Source organism: Procambarus clarkii, chromosome 13 (assembly GCF_040958095.1).
Source record: "Procambarus clarkii isolate CNS0578487 chromosome 13, FALCON_Pclarkii_2.0, whole genome shotgun sequence".
In the NCBI taxonomy this organism is placed as follows: Eukaryota; Metazoa; Arthropoda; class Malacostraca; order Decapoda; family Cambaridae; genus Procambarus; species Procambarus clarkii.
Window position 1 is genome coordinate 18,083,932 of NC_091162.1, and position 25,000 is coordinate 18,108,931.

General features: G+C 45.0%; 1 protein-coding gene across 3 annotated transcripts in view; it reads right to left on the bottom strand.

The window, feature by feature from the left end:
• Positions 1-25,000, bottom strand: part of LOC123752602 (centrosomal protein of 104 kDa) — a 146,305-nt gene that overhangs the window by 46,947 nt on the left and 74,358 nt on the right. For all 3 annotated transcript variants that reach the window (XM_069323751.1, XM_069323750.1, XM_069323752.1), the window contains 3 exons: positions 24,152-24,359; positions 19,798-20,009; positions 16,290-16,678 (listed from right to left, as the gene is read on the bottom strand). In XM_069323751.1, coding sequence (XP_069179852.1) covers positions 16,290-16,678; positions 19,798-20,009; positions 24,152-24,359 — 809 coding nt within the window. The remainder of the gene's footprint in view (positions 1-16,289; positions 16,679-19,797; positions 20,010-24,151; positions 24,360-25,000) is intronic.

The following is a 25,000-nucleotide window of genomic DNA, read 5'->3' on the forward strand; positions in this document are numbered from 1 at the left end:
AGGATCAGGAACGTAAACAAACACCTACATGGCTTCAGAGAAGAGATTTAACGAATCAACAGAAGCTCTGTGATATCGTAAAATGAGACATATTCACTAGCAGCGTTGATAACCTAACATCAAATACTATTCTTCAGCTTTTGCTAATTGCTATGAGGCTCTAATTAGCTTGTGTAGACGAGCATTGACCTCATTACTATATGATGCACATGAACTCACTTGAACGAGAACAGAGAAGGATGACAAAATTGATCTCAAGAAATAATAACTCTCTCTTGAGAACAGAGATAAAGAAATATTAATTAACATTCTTTAGGAAGGGGGAAGAGTAAGGGGCGACACGACTGAAGTGGACAAACAGATGAAAGGATGTTACAAGGTGATACTGGTAAGTTGTTAAATGAAAAAATCCACAAGGGCCGTGACGAGGATTCGAACCTACATCCGAGAGCATCCCAGACGCTGCCTTAATCGATTGAACTACGACATGCTATAAGAAGAACACGACATGGTTTCTTATACCATGTCGTAGCTTAGTCGATTAAGGCAGCGTCTGGGATGCTCCCAGACGCAGGTTCGAATCCTCGTCACGGCCCTGGTGGATTTGTTCATTTAACGCATCACGCTATAGTGGTTTCTGTTTGTAAATTTGTTAAATATATCAACATGAAAATAATTGTCATACGAAACAAATTATCGTTTAAATTCAGAAAATACCTTTAGAAACGTTAGTTTGGATATGTTTGGATACAGTCTTGTTGCTTTATGGAACAAGTATCCGCGGAATCGTTTGAATGTTTCAAGCGTAGTCAAGACATATATTTGAACGAGTTGTTGGACATAAATAAAAAATCAACTGCATAGTCCATTAACCATTTTTTGGGGTCAGATTTATTCAATTTTATGATCTAGTGAATGCAGTGTGAAGCTACATCTCACACAACCGAGATGAAACAGGAATAGTGGTAAATGTCAACGCGAAAAAAGTCTACGGTGCGCCATACCCATGTTTTACTTACTATTCCGGTAATGGTTCATGGCCGGGAGATTATATACGTCAATATATACACATTCACTACACCTAGAGTTGCCACCATAAACCGAATGTAAACCGGGTGAGAGTTTACGACCAACAGGAGACATGGATACATCATGTAAACGTGTTTACACGGACTAAGACTCCCACAGTGGTCCACTGAGTCAGAGCACACCTGAGGACGCAGGATCCCACTCCGGCGTCACCATCGCTCATATATCAATCCCCAGCGGTGTTGCATCCAAGAGCACACTGCACCCTAGAGTGCATAGCAACACAGAGTGCACAGCACCTCAGAGTACACCTTCCCCGAGAATACTGAAGCACAGAGGACATTGTACTCTACAAGTTGTACTCAACTAGTTGTGCTTGCGGGGGTTGAGCTTCGGCTCTTTGGTCCCGCCTCTCAACGGTCAAACAATTGGTGTACAGGTTCCTGAGCTTATTGGGCTCTATCATATCTCCATTTGAAACTGTGTATGGAGTCAGCCTCCACCACATCACTGCCTAATGCATTCCATTTACTAACTACTCAGACACTGAAAAAGTTCTTTCTAACGTCTCTGTGGCTCATGTGGGTACTCACCTTCCACCTGTGTCCCCTTGTTCGTGTACCTCCCGTGTTAAATAATCCATCCTTGTCTAGCCTGTCAATTCCCCTGACAATTTTGAATGTGGTGATCAAATCTCTTCAAGCTCTTTCGTCTTCTAGCGACGTGAGGTGCAGTTCCCTCAGCCTTTCCTCTTAACTCATGCCTCTTAGTTCTGGGACTAGCCTAGTGGCAATCTTCTGAACTTTTTCCAGCTTCGTCTTGTGCTTGACAAGGTACGGGCTCCATGCTGGGGGCCGCATATTCCAGGATTGGTCTTACATATGTGGTATACAAGGTTCTGAAGGATTCCTTACACAGGTTTCTGATGGCAGTTCTGATGTTAGCCAGCCTTGCATACGCCGCCGATGTTAATCTTCTGATGTGGAGTTCAAGAGACAGATTTGGTGTGATATCAACTCCTACACCTTTCTCTGTACCTTTCATGAAGTACTTCATCTCCTATTCTGTATTCTGTGTCTGGCATCTTGTTTCCACCGCCTAGTTTCATCACCTTACATTTACTTGGGTTGATCTTTAGTAGCCATTTGTTGAACCATTCCTTCAGGTCTGTCTAGGTCATCTTGTAACCTTATACTATCTTCTTCTGTCTTAATCCTCCTCGTAATTTTTGCATCATCAGCAAACATTGAGAGGAATGAGTCTATTCCCTCTGGGAGATCATTTACATATATATCAGAAATAATATAGGTTCAAGGACTGATCCCGGTGGGACTCCACTGGTGACGCATCACCACTCCGAAACTTTACCCCTCAAATGACTCGCTGTCTGCTGCTGCTTAGGTACTCCCTTATCCAATGGAGTACCTTCCCTTTCACCTCCGCCTGCATCTCCAGCTTGTGCACCAGTTTCTCGTGTGGTACTGTATCAAAGGCTTTCTGGCAATCGAAAAATATACAGTCTGCCCACCCCTCTTTTTCTAGCCTGATTTTTGTTGCCTGGTCGTAGAATTCAATTAATCCTGTGAGGCATGATATGCCATTCCTGAACCCATGTTGATGTGTATCAAAATTCTTTCGCTCCAGATGTTCCACTAGCTTTTTTCGCACAATTTTCTCCATCAACTTGCATGGTATGCAGGTTAGGGAACCTGACCTGTAGTTCAGTGCCTCCTGTCTATCGCCCTTCTTGTATATCCGAACTACATTGGCCGTCTTCCAAAGTTTTAGCAGTTCAACTGTTACCAGTGATTTGTTGTACACCATGGAGACTATCAGGCACAGTGTTTCTGCTCCTTCCTTAAGTATCCATGGTGAGATTCCATCCGGGCCTATAGCCTTTGTCACATCCAACTCTAGCAGATGCTTCCTCACCTCCCCCACTGGTAATCACAAAATCCTCTAGTGGTGTCTGGTTAAATATTTCTTCTCTTATCTCTGGGACTTCTCCTTGCTCTACTGTGAAGACCTCGTGGAATTTCTTATTGAGTTCTTCTCACACTTCCCTCTCGTTTGTAGTGAATCTGTCTGCCCCTATCCTCAGTTTCATTACCTGTTTCTTCACTGTTGTCTTTCTACTGATGTGGCTGTGCAGCAATTTAGGTTGAGTGTTTGCCTTGCTTGCTATGATTTTTCATATTGTCGCTCTGCCTGTCTTCTCACCCTGACGTATTCATTCCTGGCACTCTGGTAACCTTCTCTGCTCTCATGTGTCCTGTTATTTCTATAGTTTCTCCATGCTCTTGTACTTAGATGCTTTGTTAGCTTACATCTCTGATTAAACCATGGGTTTCTTGTCTGCATTTCGATTTTTTCTTTTTGAACTGGGACGGACTTGCCTGCTGCGTCCTTACACTTCTGTGTGATGTAGTCCATCATGTCTTGGGCCGTCTATCCCCCGAGCTCTGTTTCCCAAGATATGTCTGTTAGGAATTTCCTTATCTCCTCATAGTTTTCCTTACGGAATGCCAGCCTTTTGTTTTCTGGGCTTTTCCTTGAGTACCTTAATCCTACTTCGACCAGATACTCAAACAACAGTACACTGTGATCACTCATTCCCACGGGGGCTTCGAAACCCGATTTCCCTTTTGTCGGAGTCGTTCTTAGTGAAGACTAGGTCTAGTCCCGATGGTTCATCGTTGCCTCTCATTCTTGTGGGCGAGGTAGCTGCTTTCATGGCTACCTCCTGCACTGTGGACATTGCTTCAGGACTCTTTCTAAGTATTTCAGACAATAATGCTTGTACAGTGGCAGTCATTTGATACATTTCCATCTTCTCTTGTCATGATTATCTGATGCTCAACCTGAGTATTGTTCACTTTGAGCCTTCATATCCCTCTCATTCGCTGCTAGCAGCTCGTTATGGAGGTTGCTATTTGTATTACTCACTTCCCGCATCTCCCTGCTGATACACTTCCCAGCTTGGTCGAACATCTCCATCATCTGGACACTCTGGCTTTTCCCTGTGCAAGTGGTGCGTCTACCTGTCATGTTTGTTCCTTTTCCTACTATGTTGTGTTTGGTTAGTCAGGGAGGGGCAGAGAGAGAGAGAGAGAGAGAGAGAGAGAGAGAGAGAGAGAGAGAGAGAGAGAGAGAGAGAGAGAGAGAGAGAGAGAGAGAGAGATTGTGGGAGAGTGAGATTGAGTGAGAGAATGAGAGAGAGGGAGGAGGGAGGGAGGAAGGGAGGGAGGGAAGGAAAGATTGAGTGAGTGAGTGTGTGTGTGTGTGTGTGTGTGTGTGTGTGTGTGTGTGTGTGTGTGTGTGTGTGTGTGTGTGTGTGGAAGTGCGCGCTTGTGCTTTTGTGGGTGTAGGTGCACCTATTTGGGTGCAAGTGGGGGGGGGGATATGGGTGTTACATTGTGGGGGTTCCTGTTGGGGGGAGGGGGGAGGGGGGAGGTGGGAGGGGGAGGGGGAGGGGGAGGTGGGAGGGGGAGGGGGAGGGGGGAGGGGGGAGGTGGGAGGGGGAGGGGGATCGTACATAACACGCTTCGATACTCGTTTTATTAATAATACATTTCTTAACCATTCCCATATATAAGAAATGAATGTATATAATTATATGATTTAACATTTTGGTATTCAACAGCGAGAACTCCTTCCTGATCCACCACGCCCCCTGCAAGTCTGTGAGGAGCCCCTGATTCACCACGCCCCCTGCAAGTCTGTGAGGAGCCCCTGATCTACCACGCCTCCTGCAAGTCTGTGAGGAGCCCCTGATCCACCACGCCCCCTGCAAGTCTGTGAGGAGCCCCTGATCCACCACGCCCCCTGCAAGTCTGTGAGGAGCCCCTGATCCACCACGCCCCCTGCAAGTCTGTGAGGAGCCCCTGATCCACCACGCCCCCTGCAAGTCTGTGAGGAGCCCCTGATCCACCACGCCCCCTGCAAGTCTGTGAGGAGCCCCTGATCCACCACGCCCCCTGCAAGTCTGTGAGGAGCCCCTGATCCACCACGCCCCCTGCAAGTCTGTGAGGAGCCCCTGATCCACCACGCCCCCTGCAAGTCTGTGAGGAGCCCCTGATCCACCACGCCCCCTGCAAGTCTGTGAGGAGCCCCTGATCCACCACGCCCCCTGCAAGTCTGTGGGGAGCCCCTGATCCACCACGCCCCCTGCAAGTCTGTGAGGAGCCCCTGATCCACCACGCCCCCTGCAAGTCTGTGAGGAGCCCCTGATCCACCACGCCCCCTGCAAGTCTGTGAGGAGCCCCTGATCCACCACGCCCCCTGCAAGTCTGTGAGGAGCCCCTGAGCCACCACGCCCCCTGCAAGTCTGTGAGGAGCCCCTGATCCACCACGCCCCCTGCAAGTCTGTGGGGAGCCCCTGATCCACCACGCCCCCTGCAAGTCTGTGAGGAGCCCCTGATCCACCACGCCCCCTGCAAGTCTGTGAGGAGCCCCTGATCCACCACGCCCCCTGCAAGTCTGTGAGGAGCCCCTGATCCACCACGCCCCCTGCAAGTCTGTGAGGAGCCCCTGATCCACCACGCCCCCTGCAAGTCTGTGGATGGCCCCTGATCAACCACGTCCTCAAGAAGTGTACAGGAAGCCCCCCGTGATCCACCACGCCACCACAAGTGTACAGGAAGCCCCCCTGATCCACCACGCCCCTCACAAGTGTACAGGAAGCCCCCCGTGATCCACCACGCCACCACAAGTGTACAGGAAGCCCCCCGTGATCCACCACGCCACCACAAGTGTACAGGAAGCCCCCCGTGATCCACCACGCCACCACAAGTGTACAGGAAGCCCCCCGTGATCCACCACGCCACCACAAGTGTACAGGAAGCCCCCCTGATCCACCACGCCCCCACAAGTGTACAGGAAGCCCCCCTGATCCACCACGCCACCACAAGTGTACAGGAAGCCCCCCTGATCCACCACGCCACCACAAGTGTACAGGAAGCCCCCCTGATCCACCACGCCACCACAAGTGTACAGGAAGCCCCCCGTGATCCACCACGTCCCCACAAGTGTATAAGGAAGCCCCCCTGATCCACCACGCCCCCACAAGTGTACAGGAAGCCCCCCTGATCCACCACGCCCCCACAAGTGTACAGGAAGCCCCCCTGATCCACCACGCCACCACAAGTGTACAGGAAGCCCCCCGTGATCCACCACGTCCCCACAAGTGTACAGGAAGCCCTCCTGATCCACCACGCCCCCACAAGTGTACAGGAAGCCCCCCTGATCCACCACGCCCCCACAAGTGTACAGGAAGCCCCCCTGATCCACCACGCCACCACAAGTGTACAGGAAGCCCCCCTGATCCACCACGCCCCCACAAGTGTACAGGAAGCCCCCCTGATCCACCACGCCCCCACAAGTGTACAGGAAGCCCCCCTGATCCACCACGCCCCCACAAGTGTACAGGAAGCCCCCCTGATCCACCACGCCCCCACAAGTGTACAGGAAGCCCCCCTGATCCACCACGCCCCCACAAATGTACAGAAAGACCCCCTGATCCACCACGCCCCTCGCAAGTGTACAGGAACCCACCCTGATCCACCACGCCCCCACAAGTGTACAGGAAGCCACCCTGATCTACCACGTCCCTCACAAATGTACAGGAAGCCACCCTGATCCACCACGCCACCACAAATGTACAGGAAGCCCCCCTGATCCACCACGCCCCCACAAGTGTACAGGAAGCCCCCCGTGATCCACCACGCCACCACAAGTGTACAGGAAGCCACCCTGATCCACCACGCCCCCACAAGTGTACAGGAAGCCACCCTGATCCACCACGTCCCTCACAAATGTACAGGAAGCCACCCTGATGTGTGTAGCGCCACACACAATGGGATGCAAGACACATTTGCATCATTTACACACTCCAATCTGAAGACAGATAAGCTACCCCTCCCCCTCCTCCACACACACACACATACCTAGCACAACTAGGTGAGTACAACTAGGTGAGTACCTGGGCAAAAGCCTCCAATAAAATGAACAGCCTCGTATCACTCTCTGAGACAGCCACCAAACAACCCTTCGCCTTTCTTAGACCGCAGGCAAGATGGCCAGACAAATCTTCATTTTTCCCCCCAAATTACATCAACCTTTTAATGTTCATTTCTCCACACAGGAAACAGAATCTGGTCTACTGAACAGGAGCTTCGGGGTAACGCAGATGAACCATTTGGAATATTCGGAATATATATAATATATATTATTTCAGAATATATATTTCGAATATAGATTGGAATATATGAAATACTCATATTTAATGTATATACTGAATATATATTTGGTATAAATAAACAACACTTTTTCTTAAGACAGGCATGGAACTTCTGCTGCTTCTTGGGTTAAGTGTGTGGATGAGAGACGTAGGTGACTACTAACCAATGGCCCCTTAAGATTATACCTATGTAAACTATTGAGATAATATGGTGAACCTTAGACTTGTTTGGTGCCAAGAAAGCCGTGTACAGTTGGAGCGGTGTACTCACTTTGTAAGTGAGTGAGTGTGAGAATAGTGAAGCCAATATTATTTGAGTTGGTGGGAAGGATAATGAGGTGAAAGGGAATTAAATGACTACAAATGAATTAGGAGTGGCTTGGGGACAATGAATTAAGAGAGGCTTGTGGATCATGAATGGAGGGTAGAGTGACCCAATGAATAAAGAGTTCAGTGTATGGGGGCATGACTGAAGGATGATGTAAAACTAAGGAACAACTCAATGTTGCTGTTCAAAGGTTCTGTGTATGAAGTATTAACTCTGGATGGGTACAAAATATATACAAAAATAATTTGCATATTTCCTCTTGATCTGAAATCTTGGAGTTGAAACAGATAACAGTAACTGAAGACTTCAAGATATGCGCAGTTAAAATGCATAATTTAATCATAGTGTTTACCAGGTTTAGATAAATAAGTATAAATAAATAAATAAATAAGGATAAATCAGTCTACCTGTACAGGCAAAGGATGAATAATGAAAGGGGAGACAGACAGACAGTCAATGTTCCAGGGAAGAGAATTATATTGAACTATATACATCGGTTGACAGCACTATATAAGGAATATCCTGAGATATGTAATGTTAAATGCTGGTTATCTTGAGGTTATCTTGAGATGATTTCGGGGCTTTAGTGTCCCCGCGGCCCAGTCCTCGACCAGGCCTCCACCCCCAGGAAGCAGCCCGTGACAGCTGACTAACACCCAGGTACCTATTTTACTGCTAGGTAACATCAGTGATAGATCAATAGAAGTGATAGATCAATGGAAGACATACTAAAGGATTAAGTGGATTATCAAAGCCATATATGGGATGCATTCAACCAACGTCTTGGTTAAGAACAACTGAGAGACAAGCAGCAGTGCATAAACTGGTTGACACACGAGAGGAATTGTTTAGAGGAGGGGCACTGAATGGGGCACTCAGCGGATCAGGGTCATATTTAGAAAGAAAATGAAATCCCCAAGACAAAACGCCGGACCAATGAAACCATATAACACCTACAAAATATATGAGGACAAGGAGCTTATATTCTTTGATATAAGGACAGAGGATATGAGGACATGAGGAGACGAGTGTGTGAGAATAAGGGTACAAAGTGATCAGCCGAGACCAGGAAGTATGGTGGAAGCAGAAAGGTGAAGGATAGATGAAATTGTTTATGTAATAATCTAAGATGAGGTCTGATAAAAACCTTTTGTGCCCTCTGTAATGCTTTTTGCGCTACCGCTCACAGGATGGGTATGGGGTGCACAATAAACTAGCCACCTCCGGCGGCAACAATCAAAAACAATCAAAGCAGAAAGGTAAGTGAATTTATTAAGCAAGTTGACAAAATTTAGTTTTTAATGAAAATAAATTAAACTCTTTTTTTCAATAGACGTAAAAAAACGTTACCCCCTCAAAAAGACGTTAGAAACGTCAACAGGAACATTCAGGATTAGTAGTGTACAATATTAACTTGTTAAAGAGATGCGTGGAGAGAATATTTTGAAGTTTGATGATAGATGAAACTGATGACAGAACTACACATGTGAACTTAATTCATTCTGTTGTTGTCAACTAATACGCGGAAGAATGATAGCAGATACATTTATTGAAGAAGCATCTGTGTTAGTACTTGAGCTGTAATATAGACAAGCTGCAGTAGTTGTGATTTGAAGCAATAAATAACAGGTTCTGTTGTGGGTGGGAGGAGGTGAAGGGAATAAGTAATTAAGAAAAGAAATGGCCCAGCCTGTTAGGCTGTATGTGGCCCAGCCTGTTAGGCTGTATGTGGCCCAGCCTGTTAGGCTGTATGTGGCCCAGCCTGTTAGGCTGTATGTGGCCCAGCCAGGTAGGCTGTATGTGGGCCAGCCTGTTAGGCTGTATGTGGCCCAGCCTGTTAGGCTGTATGTGGCCCAGCCTGGTAGGCTGTATGTGGCCCAGCCTGGTAGGATGATGTGGCCCAGCCTGGTAGGCTGTATGTGGCCCCAGCCTGGTAGGATGATGTGGCCCAGCCTGGTAGGCTGTATATGGCCCAGCCTGGTCGTCTGTATGTGGCCCAGCCTGGTCGGCTGTATGTGGCCCCAGCCTGGTAGGCTGTATGTGGCCCAGCCTGGTAGGCTGTATGTGGCCCCAGCCTGGTAGGCTGTATGTGGCCCAGCCTGGTAGGCTGTATGTGGCCCCAGCCTGGTAGGCTGTATGTGGCCCCAGCCTGGTAGGCTGTATGTGGCCCCAGCCTGGTAGGCTGTATGTGGCCCAGCCAGAGATATGAACTTGACAGAGCGCTCAGCAAATTAGAATTTCAACCTAATACTGGAATAGAGCTTGAATTAAATAACTGCATACAAATTATGATAAATGTAGCAAGTGTGGGAATTAATAAGAAATATTAGTCGACTCAGAACAGTGAGAAGCAGTTGGCTGGACTGTGAATGAAAGAGTACAGGAAATATGTGAGATATTAGTACACACTGAAATCACAATAGCGTGATGCATCAAATGAACAAATCCACAAGGGTCGTGACGAGGATTCGAACCTGCGTCCGGGAGCATCCCAGACGCTGCCTTAATCGTAGCTCAGTCGATTAAGGCAGTGTCTGGGATGCTCCCGGGACGCAGGTTCGAATCCTCGCCACGGCCCTTGTGGATTTGTTCATGAGATATTAGTGATTGATGAATAATGTTGTGACAGAAGAGAGTGTTTTTAATGTATATTTTTGCCTAGAGACAACTAGTGGAGAAGATGTATATATGTATATAATATATATGCATATAAGTAAGATGTATATAATCGATCAAACTCTATAAACAAAATTTTTTGTACAGGATACAGTGAGCACAGTTTATCTTGTAACGAGTGACGGGCTGAATATTACAGTACGTGGATGGAGTACTGAATTTGTGTTCAATATATGTTGTACCTAGTAGCCAGAACGCAGTACTCGGCCTACTATGCAAAGCCCGATTTGCCTAATAGGCCGAGTGATTTTTCCTTATTTTAAAAGTATTGTTTCCAATTGGTTTATTTGAAATTTTATGATTATATTATGTTTGGAACATAAATTATTGACCTAGTTATGTTAGTTTATGTTAGGTTAAGATAGGTGAGGTTAGGTTAGGTAGGGTTGGTTAGGTTAAGATAGGTGAGGTTAGGTTAGGTAGGGTTGGTTAGGTTAAGATAGGTGAGGTTAGGTTAGGTAGGGTTGGTTAGGTTAAGATAGGTGAGGTTAGGTTAGGTAGGGTTGGTTAGGTTAAGATAGGTGAGGTTAGGTTAGGTAGGGTTGGTTAGGCTAAGATAGGTGAGGTTAGGTTAGGTAGGGTTGGTTAGGTTAAGATAGGTGAGGTTAGGTTAGGTAGGGTTGGTTAGGTTAAGATAGGTGAGGTTAGGTTAGGTAGGGTTGGTTAGGTTAAGATAGGTGAGGTTAGGTTAGGTAGGGTTGGTTAGGTTAAGATAGGTGAGGTTAGGTTAGGTAGGGTTGGTTAGGTTAAGATAGGTGAGGTTAGGTTAGGTAGGGTTGGTTAGGTTAAGATAGGTGAGGTTAGGTTAGGTAGGGTTGGTTAGGTTAAGATAGGTGAGGTTAGGTTAGGTAGGGTTGGATAGGTTAAGATAGGTGAGGTTAGGTTAGGTAGGGTTGGTTAGGTTAAGATAGGTGAGGTTAGGTTAGGTAGGGTTGGTTAGGTTAAGATAGGTGAGGTTAGGTTAGGTAGGGTTGGTTAGGTTAAGATAGGTGAGGTTAGGTTAGGTAGGGTTGGATAGGTTAAGTTAGGTTAGGTAGGGTTGGATATGTTAGGTTAGGTTAGGTTAAGATAGGTTAGGTTAGGTTAGGTTAGGTAGGGTTGGTTAGGTTAGGTTAGGTTAGGTTAAGATAGGTTAGGTTAGGTTAGGTTAGGTAGGGTTGGATAGGTTAAGTTAGGTTAGGTAGGGTTGGTTAGGTTAGGTTAGGTTAGGTAGGGTTGGTTAGGTTAGGTTAGGTTAGGTAGGGTTGGATAGGTTAAGTTAGGTTAGGTAGGGTTGGATAGGATAGGTTAGGTTAGGCAGGGTTGAATAGGTTAGGTTAGGTTAGGTTAGGTAGGGTTGGTTAGGTTAGGTTAGGTTAGGTTAGGTAGGGTTGGTTAGGTTATCTACGTTAGTTTTAACTCAAACTAAAAGAACTTAACTCATACATAATGATATGGATAGCTTTATCATTTCATAAGAAAAAAAAATCGAAAATATATAAATTCTGGAAAACTTTGCTTATTAGGCAAATCGAGTCTTGCATAGTAGGCCGAGTACTGCGTTCTGTCTACTAGGTACAACATATATATATATATATATATATATATATATATATATATATATATATATATATATATATATATATATATATATATATATATGTCGTACCTAGTAGCCAGAACTCTCTTCTCAGCCTACTATGCAAGGCCCGATTTGCCTAATAAGCTAAGTTTTCATGAATTAATTGTTTTTCGACTATCTAACCTACCTAACCTAACCTAACCTAACTTTTTCGGCTACCTAACCCAACCTAACCTATAAAGATAGCTTAGGTTAGGTTAGGTAGGGTTGGTTAGGTTCGGTCATATATCTACGTTAATTTTAACTCCAATAAAAAAAATTGACCTCATACATAATGAAATGGGTAGCTTTATCATTTCATAAGAAAAAAATTAGAGAAAATATATTAATTCAGGAAAACTTGGCTTATTAGGCAAATCGGGCCTTGAATAGTAGGCCGAGAAGTGCGTTCTGGCTACTAGGTACGACATATATATATATATATATATATATATATATATATATATATATATATATATATATATATATATATATATATATATATATATATATATATTACACGTATATTTAGACAGGCATAACGACGTCCAGGGGAAGTATATATGAGAAAGATGAAAACGTGTGTGAGAATAGGAATAACTGGGGTCAGTAAGTTTGACTTGCTGCCTCTACAAAGAAGTGTGTACTGACCGGTCAGAGAGTTTGGATTGCTAATTCCAAGTACACATTCTATTCCAAATCATAAACTATGGTGACTCTGGAGTCACTCTCACACAGGGTATAATACGATACTGTAATGTCCCTTCTTTAATTGTCTTAAGTGTTTGTAAAGTTCTCTTTTTTTAGAGCTAACATTGAAGTGCTTATTTTTTCAGATTAATACGTTTAACGGTTCTATTCTTTTCTTTTAATGGTTCTATTCAAACAATATTTATCACAATAAACATATAGTTATTAATGACTTTCCTTCCTCCTCTTAATCTAGTTTGACAGGTGAAAAAATTCACACTGTCCATATCCAAAAATAAACTTAAACAAAACCAAAGTTGTAATTAATACATAATTGAGTATGTACATAGATACAAGTGGATGGGCCATGACGTTCATACATCCTCCACGACTAAGCGATAGCTTCAAGTTAAAATCGACTTGAGAATGGTCCAGGACGGACCGAAACGTCGTCGTCGTCCCTTCACCTTCTAGTGTGTGGTCTGGTCAACATTCTTCAGCCACGTTATTGTGACTTCTCGCCTGCTTCAGGTTCTTCATGGCCTCGAGCAACGCCTCATTTAACCCACAAACACCCATCAAGTTATCGAGAAGATTTATACCGTGGAGAGTCTAGCCATCAAACAGCTCACTGATACAGTGAGTCCAAAAGCTGGTTTCCGGATGACGAGACGCTTGCCAATACCTTTTAGATTCACTCTTAGAGGACATGAGATGAATCCAAGAGCAAGGAGTCGATCCAGATTTCATCTGTAACTCAACCAAGTGTGAAATGGATTCCCACTCGTATATGACTGATCGAGACTGCAGTCCTGCTCTATATATATATACAATCTTGTGGACTACATCACCCTCGGTGAAATCGATGAGATCTTGAGCATAAAAACCCATCCACCTAAACATTACTCACGAAAGGATTACCAAAATCAATTCTAAGGATGCTTTTTACCGTCTCACAAGTTGCATATTACTTCCTAAGGTAGCTCACTTTCTCAGGTGTTCTCTTATTCACAACAGCACCAAAGTGAGTATGACATATGACACTGAAGTCCATGCAAGAAGTTATATCAACCTTCCTTTTGTTGACTTGCAGAGAAAGGAAATAGGCTTTTCCGTCAGACTTAACGGCCTTGGTGCCCACACAGCCTCCCATATTGCTTTGCCAGCCATCTTTCCTTCTCCTTCTCTGAATCTAATGATCTTGTCAAATAAATCCTACTAGGGGATACTAGATCCCGCCTTAACAAAAAGCTTCAATCAGTTGGTTGAACTGATTGAACTGACTGAAAGCTTCAATCAGCTGGTTCCTCTTACAGCCACGGCACCCAGACTCGACCAGGCCAAAAAACATAAAAAACACAGCTAGGATATCCTAGCCACTACTTTTGTGGACAGGAGTGATATCACTCTTGATGGCTATACTCTCCTGAAGCGAGGCGAGGTTCGTGTTCCGTCTAGAGGCATGAGGTACTAAGTGGCAGGTACATTCATACATGCTATGTGTTAGGTAGTTGGTACACATACACATACTATACGTGCTAGGTAGTAAGTACACATGTACGCATTCTTCATACGTATGTAACTGTTACTTAGCACCTCGAGCTTCAAGGCAGAACATGTGTTTCATATAAATATTCTTGGGATGTTAGGGAGTATGTGCTTTTGTTGCTAGGCAGCAGGAATATCCCACATACAACTACGCACGATAACACAAACAATTGCAAACGATCAAGAACATACACCACAAGAATACAGGAAACTGGAGTATGTATAACACCCCAAATATGCATATTTCAATATCTATTTGCAAGCCTACAAGATATACACGTGTGTATTACACTCTAGCAAGCTAGCTACAAATGTAACACAACATACAAGGCTGTATTTAGCCCTCACTACAGCAACTAATAAATGCCAGCAGATAGGAAGATAATGATACACACACAAGATACACACTCACAGCACGCAACACTCCACATAAATGATCGTATATGACACAGAGGATCATATATGACCCTAAAGAATCATATCCCTGGAAACACAAACCGAAACTGTCTCTATTTTCCGCTTGTTACAACTTGTAATAATGTTGTTACCTCTTGGCTTAACGTGTTTATGACGTATTAGAACGTTGTTACAACTTGCTATATTGGTTGTTATAACTGGTTAGGAGGTGTTAAAACTTGTTCCAACGTCGTACCAACGTCGTAGTTTCGGTGTGTGTTTGGCGGGATATGACATAAAGGATTGTATTCAGAATCCAATTAAGCATTTCAAAAGGGCTGCTAGATGCTTTTTATTTCAGAATCAGGAAGAATGATTGTCAAAAGTGCCACAAAGTGGGTCTCAATATCCCATCACCCATTATTCTCAATTCCGAAATAATACAATTCAATTTTAATGAAATAAAATGAACATTGTCGTTTATTCATTAACAACTTGCAACATTTATTGGTCAAAAATATTTAAACAATTTAATAAACAATTTAATGGATAAATAAATACTTGTTTACACAACAGCAAGCTCAAAAAGACACAAATCCATACATTTATACTAAGAACTGTGTATACATACTAAGAATTACGTATACATTCTAAGAACTAGGTATACATACTAAGAACGACATAGAATGCGTAATAAGATTTTTTTCACATATATTCATCACTGATAATGTACATTTTGGTTCTATGTATAACAGGCAATTATCTTTATAGGATAGAGTATAGTAAACATAGAGGGCCCACCTACACCCAGCTATTTCAACATAGAAGACCCACCTACACCCAACTATTTCAACATAAACATAAAAGACCCACCTACACCCAGCTATTTCAACATAAACATAAAAGACCCACCTACACCCAGCTATTTGAACATAGAGGACCCGCCTACACCCAGCTATTTCAACATAGAAGACCCACCTACACCCACCTACACCAACATAGAGGACCCACCTACACCAACATACAGGACCCAGCTACACCAACATACAAGACCCACCTACACCCACCTACACCAACATAGAAGACCCACCTACACCCAGCTACACCAACATACAAGACTCACCTACACCCACCTACACCAACATAGAGGACCCACCTACACCCACCTACACCAACATAGAGGACCCACCTACACCCAGCTACACCAACATACAAGACTCACCTACACCCACCTACACCAACATACAAGACCCACCTACACCCACCTACACCAACATACAAGACTCACCTACACCCACCTACACCAACATAGAGGACCCACCTACACCCAGCTACCCCCTAATTAAACAAAGAGCTTTCGGGTAATTAACAGTTTTCAGTGGCAGGAAGGATGTTGTAAAACACAATTTAATACAAATAATAATGTCTCCAGTAGGAAAAATACACATTAGCACTTCGTGATGAAAATTAGCAGAACATAATGTGTTTTTGATGTGATCTTTAAAAGCATGGCAAATGGCAGGATATAAAAAAAACAGGAAAAACGCTATTAATTCGCCACAACTTGAGCACAAGTAACAAAAAATCTGGAAATTTCGGACCTGTTTACGAAAACTCGAGACATTCTGGACCTTTTTAAGAAAAAGGCGGTAAAATCTGGACAATTTTTTTAAAAAGGCGGGAAAATTTGAACATTTAAAAAAAGGCGGGAAAATCTGGACATTTGTATGAAAAAGGCGGGAAAATTTGAACAAATTTTATGAAAAAGGCGGGAAAAAACTTACTGTTTGAGGGCGGGAAGTGCACGCTCGTCGTAGGAGTAATAAGGGGAGGAGTACGTCGAGGGCGGCGAGGTATAGGCAGCTGGCGAGGGCGCTGCTGGGGGCGTAGGCAGGTATGGGCGGCCCGGCGAGGCAGGCGGGCGTGGCGTGTTGGGCTGCAGGTAGGGCGGCCGGAGATCTGGCAGCGGGGCGGAGGGAATCTTGATGGGTGGCGGCGACGGTGACTTGGGCGGCGTGGGCGGCGGCTTGGGCGGCGTGCTGGTGAGTCTGGGCGGTGGGAGGTGAGAACCGGGCGTGGGCGAGGCGTCGCGGGGCTTGGCGGCCCTTGGGCGCGGGGGCGGAGGCAGCTCGCGAGGGCCCTTGGTGTCAGGGTAGTCGTTTTTATCCAGCTTCTGTTGACAATACATAACCCCAGTTACTGTAAATCAAGTATGTATTCATAAATACACGTAAATACACATATATATACATGAGCGTTCATACATTCATACAGGATTTTGGTTGCGATGTGGACCTCGAGGTCCCGCTCGCAGATGATTGGGCGATCGCGACGCGGGAGTTACTTTTATACTTGGAAATTAGCGCCTCCGGCCAGGCGAGGCGGCGACGACAGGCCGCCAGGCGCCAGACTCGTTACTGGTCGACGGTAATACCTCTGGTCGCTGCCTCGCTCAGCTGCGCCCGTCACTCGCGCCTGTCTGGCTATTATTGACGGTCGTCTGGCTTTACTGTTGCGTCTGTCTGTCTGTCTGACGGCCTGGTCATTGGTTATCTGCCTCGATAGCCGACGGGAATTTTATATACGTGACTGGTTCGTTGCAAATGTCTATCTGTCTGCCTGTTTTTTTTCCAGTCTGTCGTAACCAGTAACATTTCCGCAGCCGTTTAACGACAGGTCATCAGTCAGAAAGGATTATTACTCCGGATCGTTTTCGCTGATTGGCCACTCGTTATTACGTCACTTGTTTCCAGCTTCCTGATTGGTTTCTTACGTTCGACGTCATGAGGTTCCATATCCACTTCATTGGTCCCTTGTTCTTACGTCACTTGTTTCCAGCTTCCTGATTGGTTTCTTAGGTTTGACGTCATGAGGCGCCATATCCACTTCATTGGTCCATTGTTATTACGTCAGATAAATACATTCAGCTGATTGGCCCAGCGTTACGTCACATACTGGTTGTTTATTGGCTGATGCCTGGTTACGTCAAACGCAGTGATGGGTAATTGATTCCTGATTACTTAAAATTTGTGTTAGATCGTGGGTAATGAGTAACTAATGAGTCAGGGGTTTTGATTCACCTGTTTATCAAATGTTGGTAATGGACGGTGGGTCATTGATGGTAGTGAGTTATGAATAAGTAACTGGTAGCCGCTGAGTCACGGGTGAGTAACTGGTAGCCGCTGAGTCACGGGTGAGTAACTGGTAGCCGCTGAGTCACGGGTGAGTAACTGGTAGCTGCTGAGTCACGGGTGAATAGCTGAAGCTGTTGAGTCACTGGATGAACTATATGGGCACTGAGTCACAGGCGATGAGTAAAAGGTGCGACACGAATGGTGAGTATGGACGATGAGTCACTAGGGGTGAGGGCGGTGAGTCAACAACGAAGATACATAGAAATTTGTTCAATGGTCATGAGTCATTGATAATGACTCATGGGTAAGGAGCATTAGGTAGTGTTGGGTAATGAGTCACAGGATGAGTCTGTGGTAGTTAGCGAAGGGTGGTGAGTCACGATGATGACTCACGGGTGGCTAGACACTGGTGAGTAACAATGGTGACTCATCGATGACTAGACACTGAGTCACAGGCGATGAATCACGAGTAACTAGACCACGGTGAGTCACACGTATAACTGGTGATGAGAAACAACTGAACTGATGAGTATAAATGTTGATGAATGAATAAATAGCGATGAGTAACTGTTCAATAAATGGCGATGAGTAAGTGATGAGATGGCGAGTAACTGTTGGCAATTGATGAACAACTGTTGGTAATTGATGAATAACTAGCGATGAGTAGTCAATGAGGAAAAAATAATGGTGAGTAGCTAATGATGAGTAAATAGTGGTTATCAACTGATGATGAATAACTTGATAATTTATGAATAACTGGTGTTGAGTAATTCATGATGAGCAACTGGTGGAGCGAAACAACTGATGAGTAACTGTCACGAGAAGGGAGCCACAGGTGGGTGCAGACTAACTGGGAATGAGTAAAATGTGGTGAGTCAAGGATTTCAAGTCCCTCTCAGACGGTGAGTCATGAATATCAAGTCCCTCTCTGGAGATGAGTCGTGAATTTCAAGTCCCTCTCAGGCGGTGAGTCAAGAATTTCAAGTCCCTTTCTGGTGGTGAGTCATGAATATCAAGTCCCTCTCAGACGGTGAGTCATGAATTTCAAGTCCCTCTCTGGAGATGAGTCATGGGTTTGGCCCCAGCAACTTTAACCCCCCCCCCCCCCCCGTCCAGCGGGCATCACCCTACAACGACCAACCGACCAACACTCTAACCAGACCAGAGTTATCCATCCTATTCGCCTGAAGAACTGTAAAAATATGATCACAAGGATCGTGTTTGTTCATATATATATCTATGTTATAACATGTCTAAACCAAGCAATAATAATATAATTAAAATGCTAATTAGTTGTTGTAGAAAACATTTGTTCCCGTTAGCTATTGGGGAAAAAATAACATAGTAATGCAATGAGAAGACAATAATGCACAGTAATTTTGCATATATTCAAAGGAAAGTAGAATACCTTTCTAGAGGTCTTAATAACCCTCTAGAGGTTGACAGGCCGTCAGCCAAACACCGAACTCACTAACTTTTTATCTTTCTAAATTATTGTTATTAATTTTAGAATTATATATGAGAACTGGGGCGTGTATATATACGATCGGTCGCCCCTATATCCATCCATACGAGCCGGGACACTCATGTATACATAACATAGGCCGAGATACTCACATATACATACAATTTGAGACCAAGATACCCAATTCTTATAACACCTGAAAGTGACCATTTAAAACAAAACAAAAAAAAATATCAACGTGAAAACTCGCGAAAAGACACAAATACATATTAACTATACATAAACATTCACCAAATTTACTTATATATTTACGACATATAAGAATATATCAACGACAAACACACACACACACACCGTTCTTGACAGCCATGATACCCGAGCAAGCAGGCCAAACACCTGGTCAGGAAGGACCAACATCTTTAGATGACAACTGCTAAAGCTCCATCCCTCTTTAATCCAACACAACACACACACACACACACGGTCAAGCACTAGGACAAACAACACCCCCCTCTCGGCCAGCCAGCCACCTGTAGACCGCAATAATCCCCCACTAACCACTACCTATCCCGCGCCCTTGCTCTTCATATCCCTGGATAAACAGCATCACCCGCCTCGACATCCACACACACGGACCAAAACAACACCTGTGTTCGATATGATAAACATTTGAATAATTCCACGAGTACGTACCCCTTTCCTCTCCAATAAGTCGTCGATTTCCAGCGCTTTGTAGACTTGTTCTCGGTACTCCTCCGCCAGCTCTTTCTTCACCTTGGCTCGGTCGTAGTTCTCGGTGTCCACTGCGTGTCTCTTCTCGATCTCGTACTTGCCCAGCCGCTCTCCGGCGGTGCGGAGCTGACTCACTGCCGCCTTGAGTTTATTGGCGTACTCCAGCCGCTTCTCTGGGCGGGGCCACGGGGAGAAAACGCACGCATCACAGAAAATGGGTTTAAGAGAAACTGGCGTCAAAGAAAATGGGCATAAAAATACACAATAGGAATGTTTACACACACACAATATATATATATATATATATATATATATATATATATATATATATATATATATATATATATATATATATATATATATATATATATAAAGCAAGTTGAAAAAATAACTAATAACTCCCAAAGTCAATTTTACAATTTTGTTATGGACTGAAATGTGTTTTTTTGATTCAAGTGAACATTGTCAAAAGCAGAGACTGAATGGTTAGAAGTTGTTGTTGTTCTAGATTCAGCTACTGGGAACAAAAAGTTCCCGAAACTATCTCATTTAACCTTTAAGGTAAGCACGGGCTAGGGTGAGCCCGTAATGGACTTTACCTGGCACCGGAGCGGGGCTGTGACTGGTTGGTTAGAAGTGATTGATTGATGAAGATTAAGCCACCCAAGAGGTGGCACGGGCATGAATAGCCCGTAAGTGGTAGATGTTTTGGAGTGAATACGATCTTTGGTCGTGAAAGGATCTACTGTGTGCTGAGCTCGCATTTATATCGTCAGTCATTACTATGTGGCTGCTATCGCGGGAGAGGATACTACTTGACATTATGTATGAGGGTGTATACATACTGTCAAGCTGTCTACATACTGTTAATACATACAGTGTGTATGTATTGGCAGAAGATGCATTCTCTCTGTCGGGGTTCACCAATCTCCCAGTTGCATCTGTAACCTAGACGTAGTCTATATAACCGAACTGCTTTTTTCCTGTGGATTCCTTTTGGGATATTTAACCTGTCTAACTTGGTGGCCTGAAGATACCATATTGCAGAGTGCGAACCTTCAGCTACTCTCTGGTGTAGATGGGCTTTGTTGAGGCGTGAGAGTTGTTTGGTAATGATATTTTTAAAGTACTCTAGGCTGGGTTGAATTGTTTTGTGGATTACTGCATGACAAGTTGCCAATTTAGCAGTTTCATCAGCATTCTCATAATGGGATCCCAACATGGGATGGGATCCATTTTAAGGTTATGTTGAGTCCTTTGCCTTTAGCGACTGCTCCAAGATACAAATTTGTGGTAATTATTTCCACGTTATCTTTCCACTGCTTTTTTCCAAATAATTAAAGTGCAGCTTTTGAGTCTGTGTGTATGATTGTATTTTGAGTGTTTTGTGCAATCACATATGCGAATGCCTGTTGTATGGCAAACAGCTCAGTTAGAGTTGATGATACTGGTCGACCCAGTCTCCAATATGCCTGTTCGCTGGCCGTGCAAAGAGCAGCGCCAGCACTCTCATATTCTGTGTCCACCGATTGGTTAGAAGTTTGGTGCTGCCGTATATATAGTTGGGGATGGGGTGAAAGTGAGGCATCACACTCATGAGACCAACAGGCCCATTGCTGCCTATCCATCTACCATGATGGGAGGTAGACACCCTCCCTATGACACAGCACACGACAATCATCCTGATGAATCATCTTCTCTGAGTGCTCCAGTCATCGATAGACTGGTGCTCCAGTTATAAGCTTCCTCAACAAGGGGCAGGTGCTACTTCCCCCTCACCCCCCCCCCCACCTAATCTTAACCCCTTCTTCCCCCTGATCGATAACCTGTGCCCCCCCCCCCACTCCTCCTCCTCCTGATGAATAGGTAAATATTGCAGCCCCGCGCGCCTTCTCCTTGCCTGCATGTTGCCCTTATCAGCTGACTTGGCCATGCATGCAAGATACTGTTGTCTACATAACGAGAGTAGCATATATATATATATATATATATATATTGCTCAATCGATAATCAGAGACCAATGTTGACTGTTTTCTTCCCTGCAGTCACACCTCGAGCACTAACTACAGTAAATGAGGACCAGGTGATAACACTGCAGCTTGCGTGCAGTTTGTTGCTCACTCATCATGAGTAACATTGAAATTGAAGAGCAACAGTACACATTGTCTTCCACCTGGCCCCTGGGAGCACCACCTGCCCCCTGGGAGTGCCACCTGGCCCCTTGGAGCGCCACCTGGCCCCTGGGAGCACCACCTGCCCCCTGGGAGTGCCACCTGGCCCCTGGGAGTGCCACCTGCCCCCTGGGAGCGCCACCTGGCCCCTGGGAGCGCCACCTGCCAACCTGGGAGCGCCACCTGGCCCCTGGGAGCGCCACCTGGCCCCTGGGAGAGCCACCTGGCCCCTGGGAGCAGCGGGCGTAGTAGCGTGAGACGTCTTCCTCAGAGTAGTGATTTCTCACGCCGCTTTACACACACCTTCATTTTTCACTTTATATTACAACTTTTTTGCCTAATATATATTTTTTTTGGGGGGAGGAGGATAAATTACAGTTGTATATTTTTTTGTAAACTGTATAAATGTTTGCTATATTTCAAATAATAATTAATATCTGATGTGAACAGCTATCCCACACATCTTTAAATATGCGAACTGATGACGTTTCGGTCCGTCCTGGATCCTAAAGTGACAACGTTTCGGTCCGTCCTGGACCCTAAAGTGACGACGTTTCGGTCCGTCCTGGACCCTAAAGTGACGACGTTTCGGTCCGTCCTGGACCCTAAAGTGACGACGTTTCGGTCCGTCCTAGACCCTAAAGTGACGACGTTTCGGTCCGTCCTAGACCCTAAAGTGACGACGTTTCGGTCCGTCCTGGACCCTAAAGTGACGACGTTTCGGTCCGTCCTGGACCCTAAAGTGACGACGTTTCGGTCCGTCCTGGACCCTAAAGTGACGACGTTTCGGTCCGTCCTGGACCCTAAAGTGACGACGTTTCGGTCCGTCCTGGACCCTAAAGTGACGACGTTTCGGTCTACCCTGGACCCTTAACCAGCCGTACAGCCAGTACACAACTGAATAATGTCATTTCAAAAATATGAAATGTATCAAACCCAACTTTTTGGTGTCTTGCTAACATGTTTACCTGTTGACGATTTCGAGAGTTGTTCTGCAGCCTAGGGGCCAGGCTTGCCTGGTGAGGTAGTGTGTCTGTGTTGCCAGAAGGCCCACATGGCCATCACAGCCTGGCTGATCTAGTAACCCCAGCCGAAACTTATCCAGCTCTCTCTCTCTCTCTCTCTTGAAGGTTTTCTCTCCTGTACCTGAGACATCATCTATGTCTTGGCGGGAGACTGAAGAGCTGTCGGCTTCTGATGTTTTTATGGAACCCCGATGTTGTATTAAAATATATTTTTACACTTGCTAATCACTTGGAGTGGACGGTAGAACGGCGGCTACACTTCTTGCAGGTTGGCGTTCAATTCCTCAAGTGGTATTGCCCCATTTCTTTACCCTCTGTCCAATTCCCAGATCCTTGGGCTGGTATTTTCTCATTTCCTAAGCCAATATAGTCATATTGGCTTAGCTCTTTCGCCTCATAATTACCTTACCTTCACAAAAACTTGGCTATTAGGGGGTCACAATAAGGAAACAACCTCATATATACCGTTCAGAGTTACTTATCCCTCCCCCGGACCAACTAACCACAGGTCCGGGGCAGCACTTTAGGAAATATGTAAACATTCGAAAAATGGATTTTAATTAAAACTTTCCATGGGGATGTCATTCTAAACTGGGACAATGTGAACACACTCAGTTGGCATGAATGTGGTGGGTGTTGCAGGTTTGGTGCAGTTAGGAATATAAAAACATAAGAATGAAGGTAACTGCAGGAGGCCTATTGGCCTATACGAGGCAGCGTCTATTTATAATTATTTGTAGTTCCGTATGTACAGTGTTGCAGAGGGTAGTTAGGTTACAGGTCACGGGAGGCTGAAAATTAGACACCTAAGTCACATGGAAGGAAGGAGGAAGTGTCGTCGACGTTTCGGTCCGTCCAAGACCCTAAATTGGGGCATATCTGTCTGTCTCTCTGTTTCTCTGTATCTCTGTCTGTCTGTCTGTCTGTCTCTCTCTCTCTCTCTCTCTCTCTCTCTCTCTCTCTCTCTCTCTCTCTCTCTCGTGTCTCTGTCTCTCTCTCTCTGTGTGTCTCTGTCTCTGTCTCTGTATGTCTGTCTGTCTGTCTCTCTCTCTCTCTCTCTCTCTCTCTCTCTCTCTGTCTCTCTGTCTCTCTCTCTCTCTCTGTCTGACAGTCTCTCACCTCTGACAGCAGCGGCCCGGCGGTCCTCGAGGGTCCTGATGGTGGCGGCCACTTGGGTGTCCACATACATGGCGAAGGCAAGGTCGTGGTAGAGGGGCACGGCCTGGGGGTCGCCGCCGGGCACCTGGCCCCCCTCCCCGTCTGGGGACACGCTGTTGTTGTTCGTCTCCAGCTCGTTCCCCAGCAGGTTAATGGCCACCAGCCCCACCTGTGGACACGGGGCAGGTGTTACTGCAGGTGTTATTATAGGTGTTGCTGCAGGTGTTATTATAGGTGTTGCTGCAGGTGTTATTATAGGTGTTGCTGCAGGTGTTATTATAGGTGTTGCTGCAGGTGTTATTATAGGTGTTGCTGCAGGTGTTATTATAGGTGTTGCTGCAGGTGTTATTATAGGTGTTGCTGCTGGTGTTATTATAGGTGTTACTGCTGGTGTTATTATAGGTGTTGCTGCTGGTGTTATTATAGGTGTTGCTGCTGGTGTTATTATAGGTGTTGCTACAGGTGTTGCTATAGGTGTTATTATAGGTGTTATTATAGGTGTTACTACAGGTGTTACTACTGGTGTTACTACAGGTGTTATTACTGGTGTTATTATAGGTGTTGCTGCAGGTGTTACTATAGGTGTTGCTACTGGTGTTACTACAGGTGTTACTACTGGTGTTACTACTGGTGTTTCTACAGGTGTTACCACAGGTGTTACTACAGATGTTACTAAATCTGTGCAACATTTTAGCGACCATTCATTAACACTAATTACCATTATTCTCAATGATAAATAAACATACTCGTTAACAGGGAACACAATTATTAAACAATGCTTAATGTTAAATTTTTGACTTTAATTTTTTA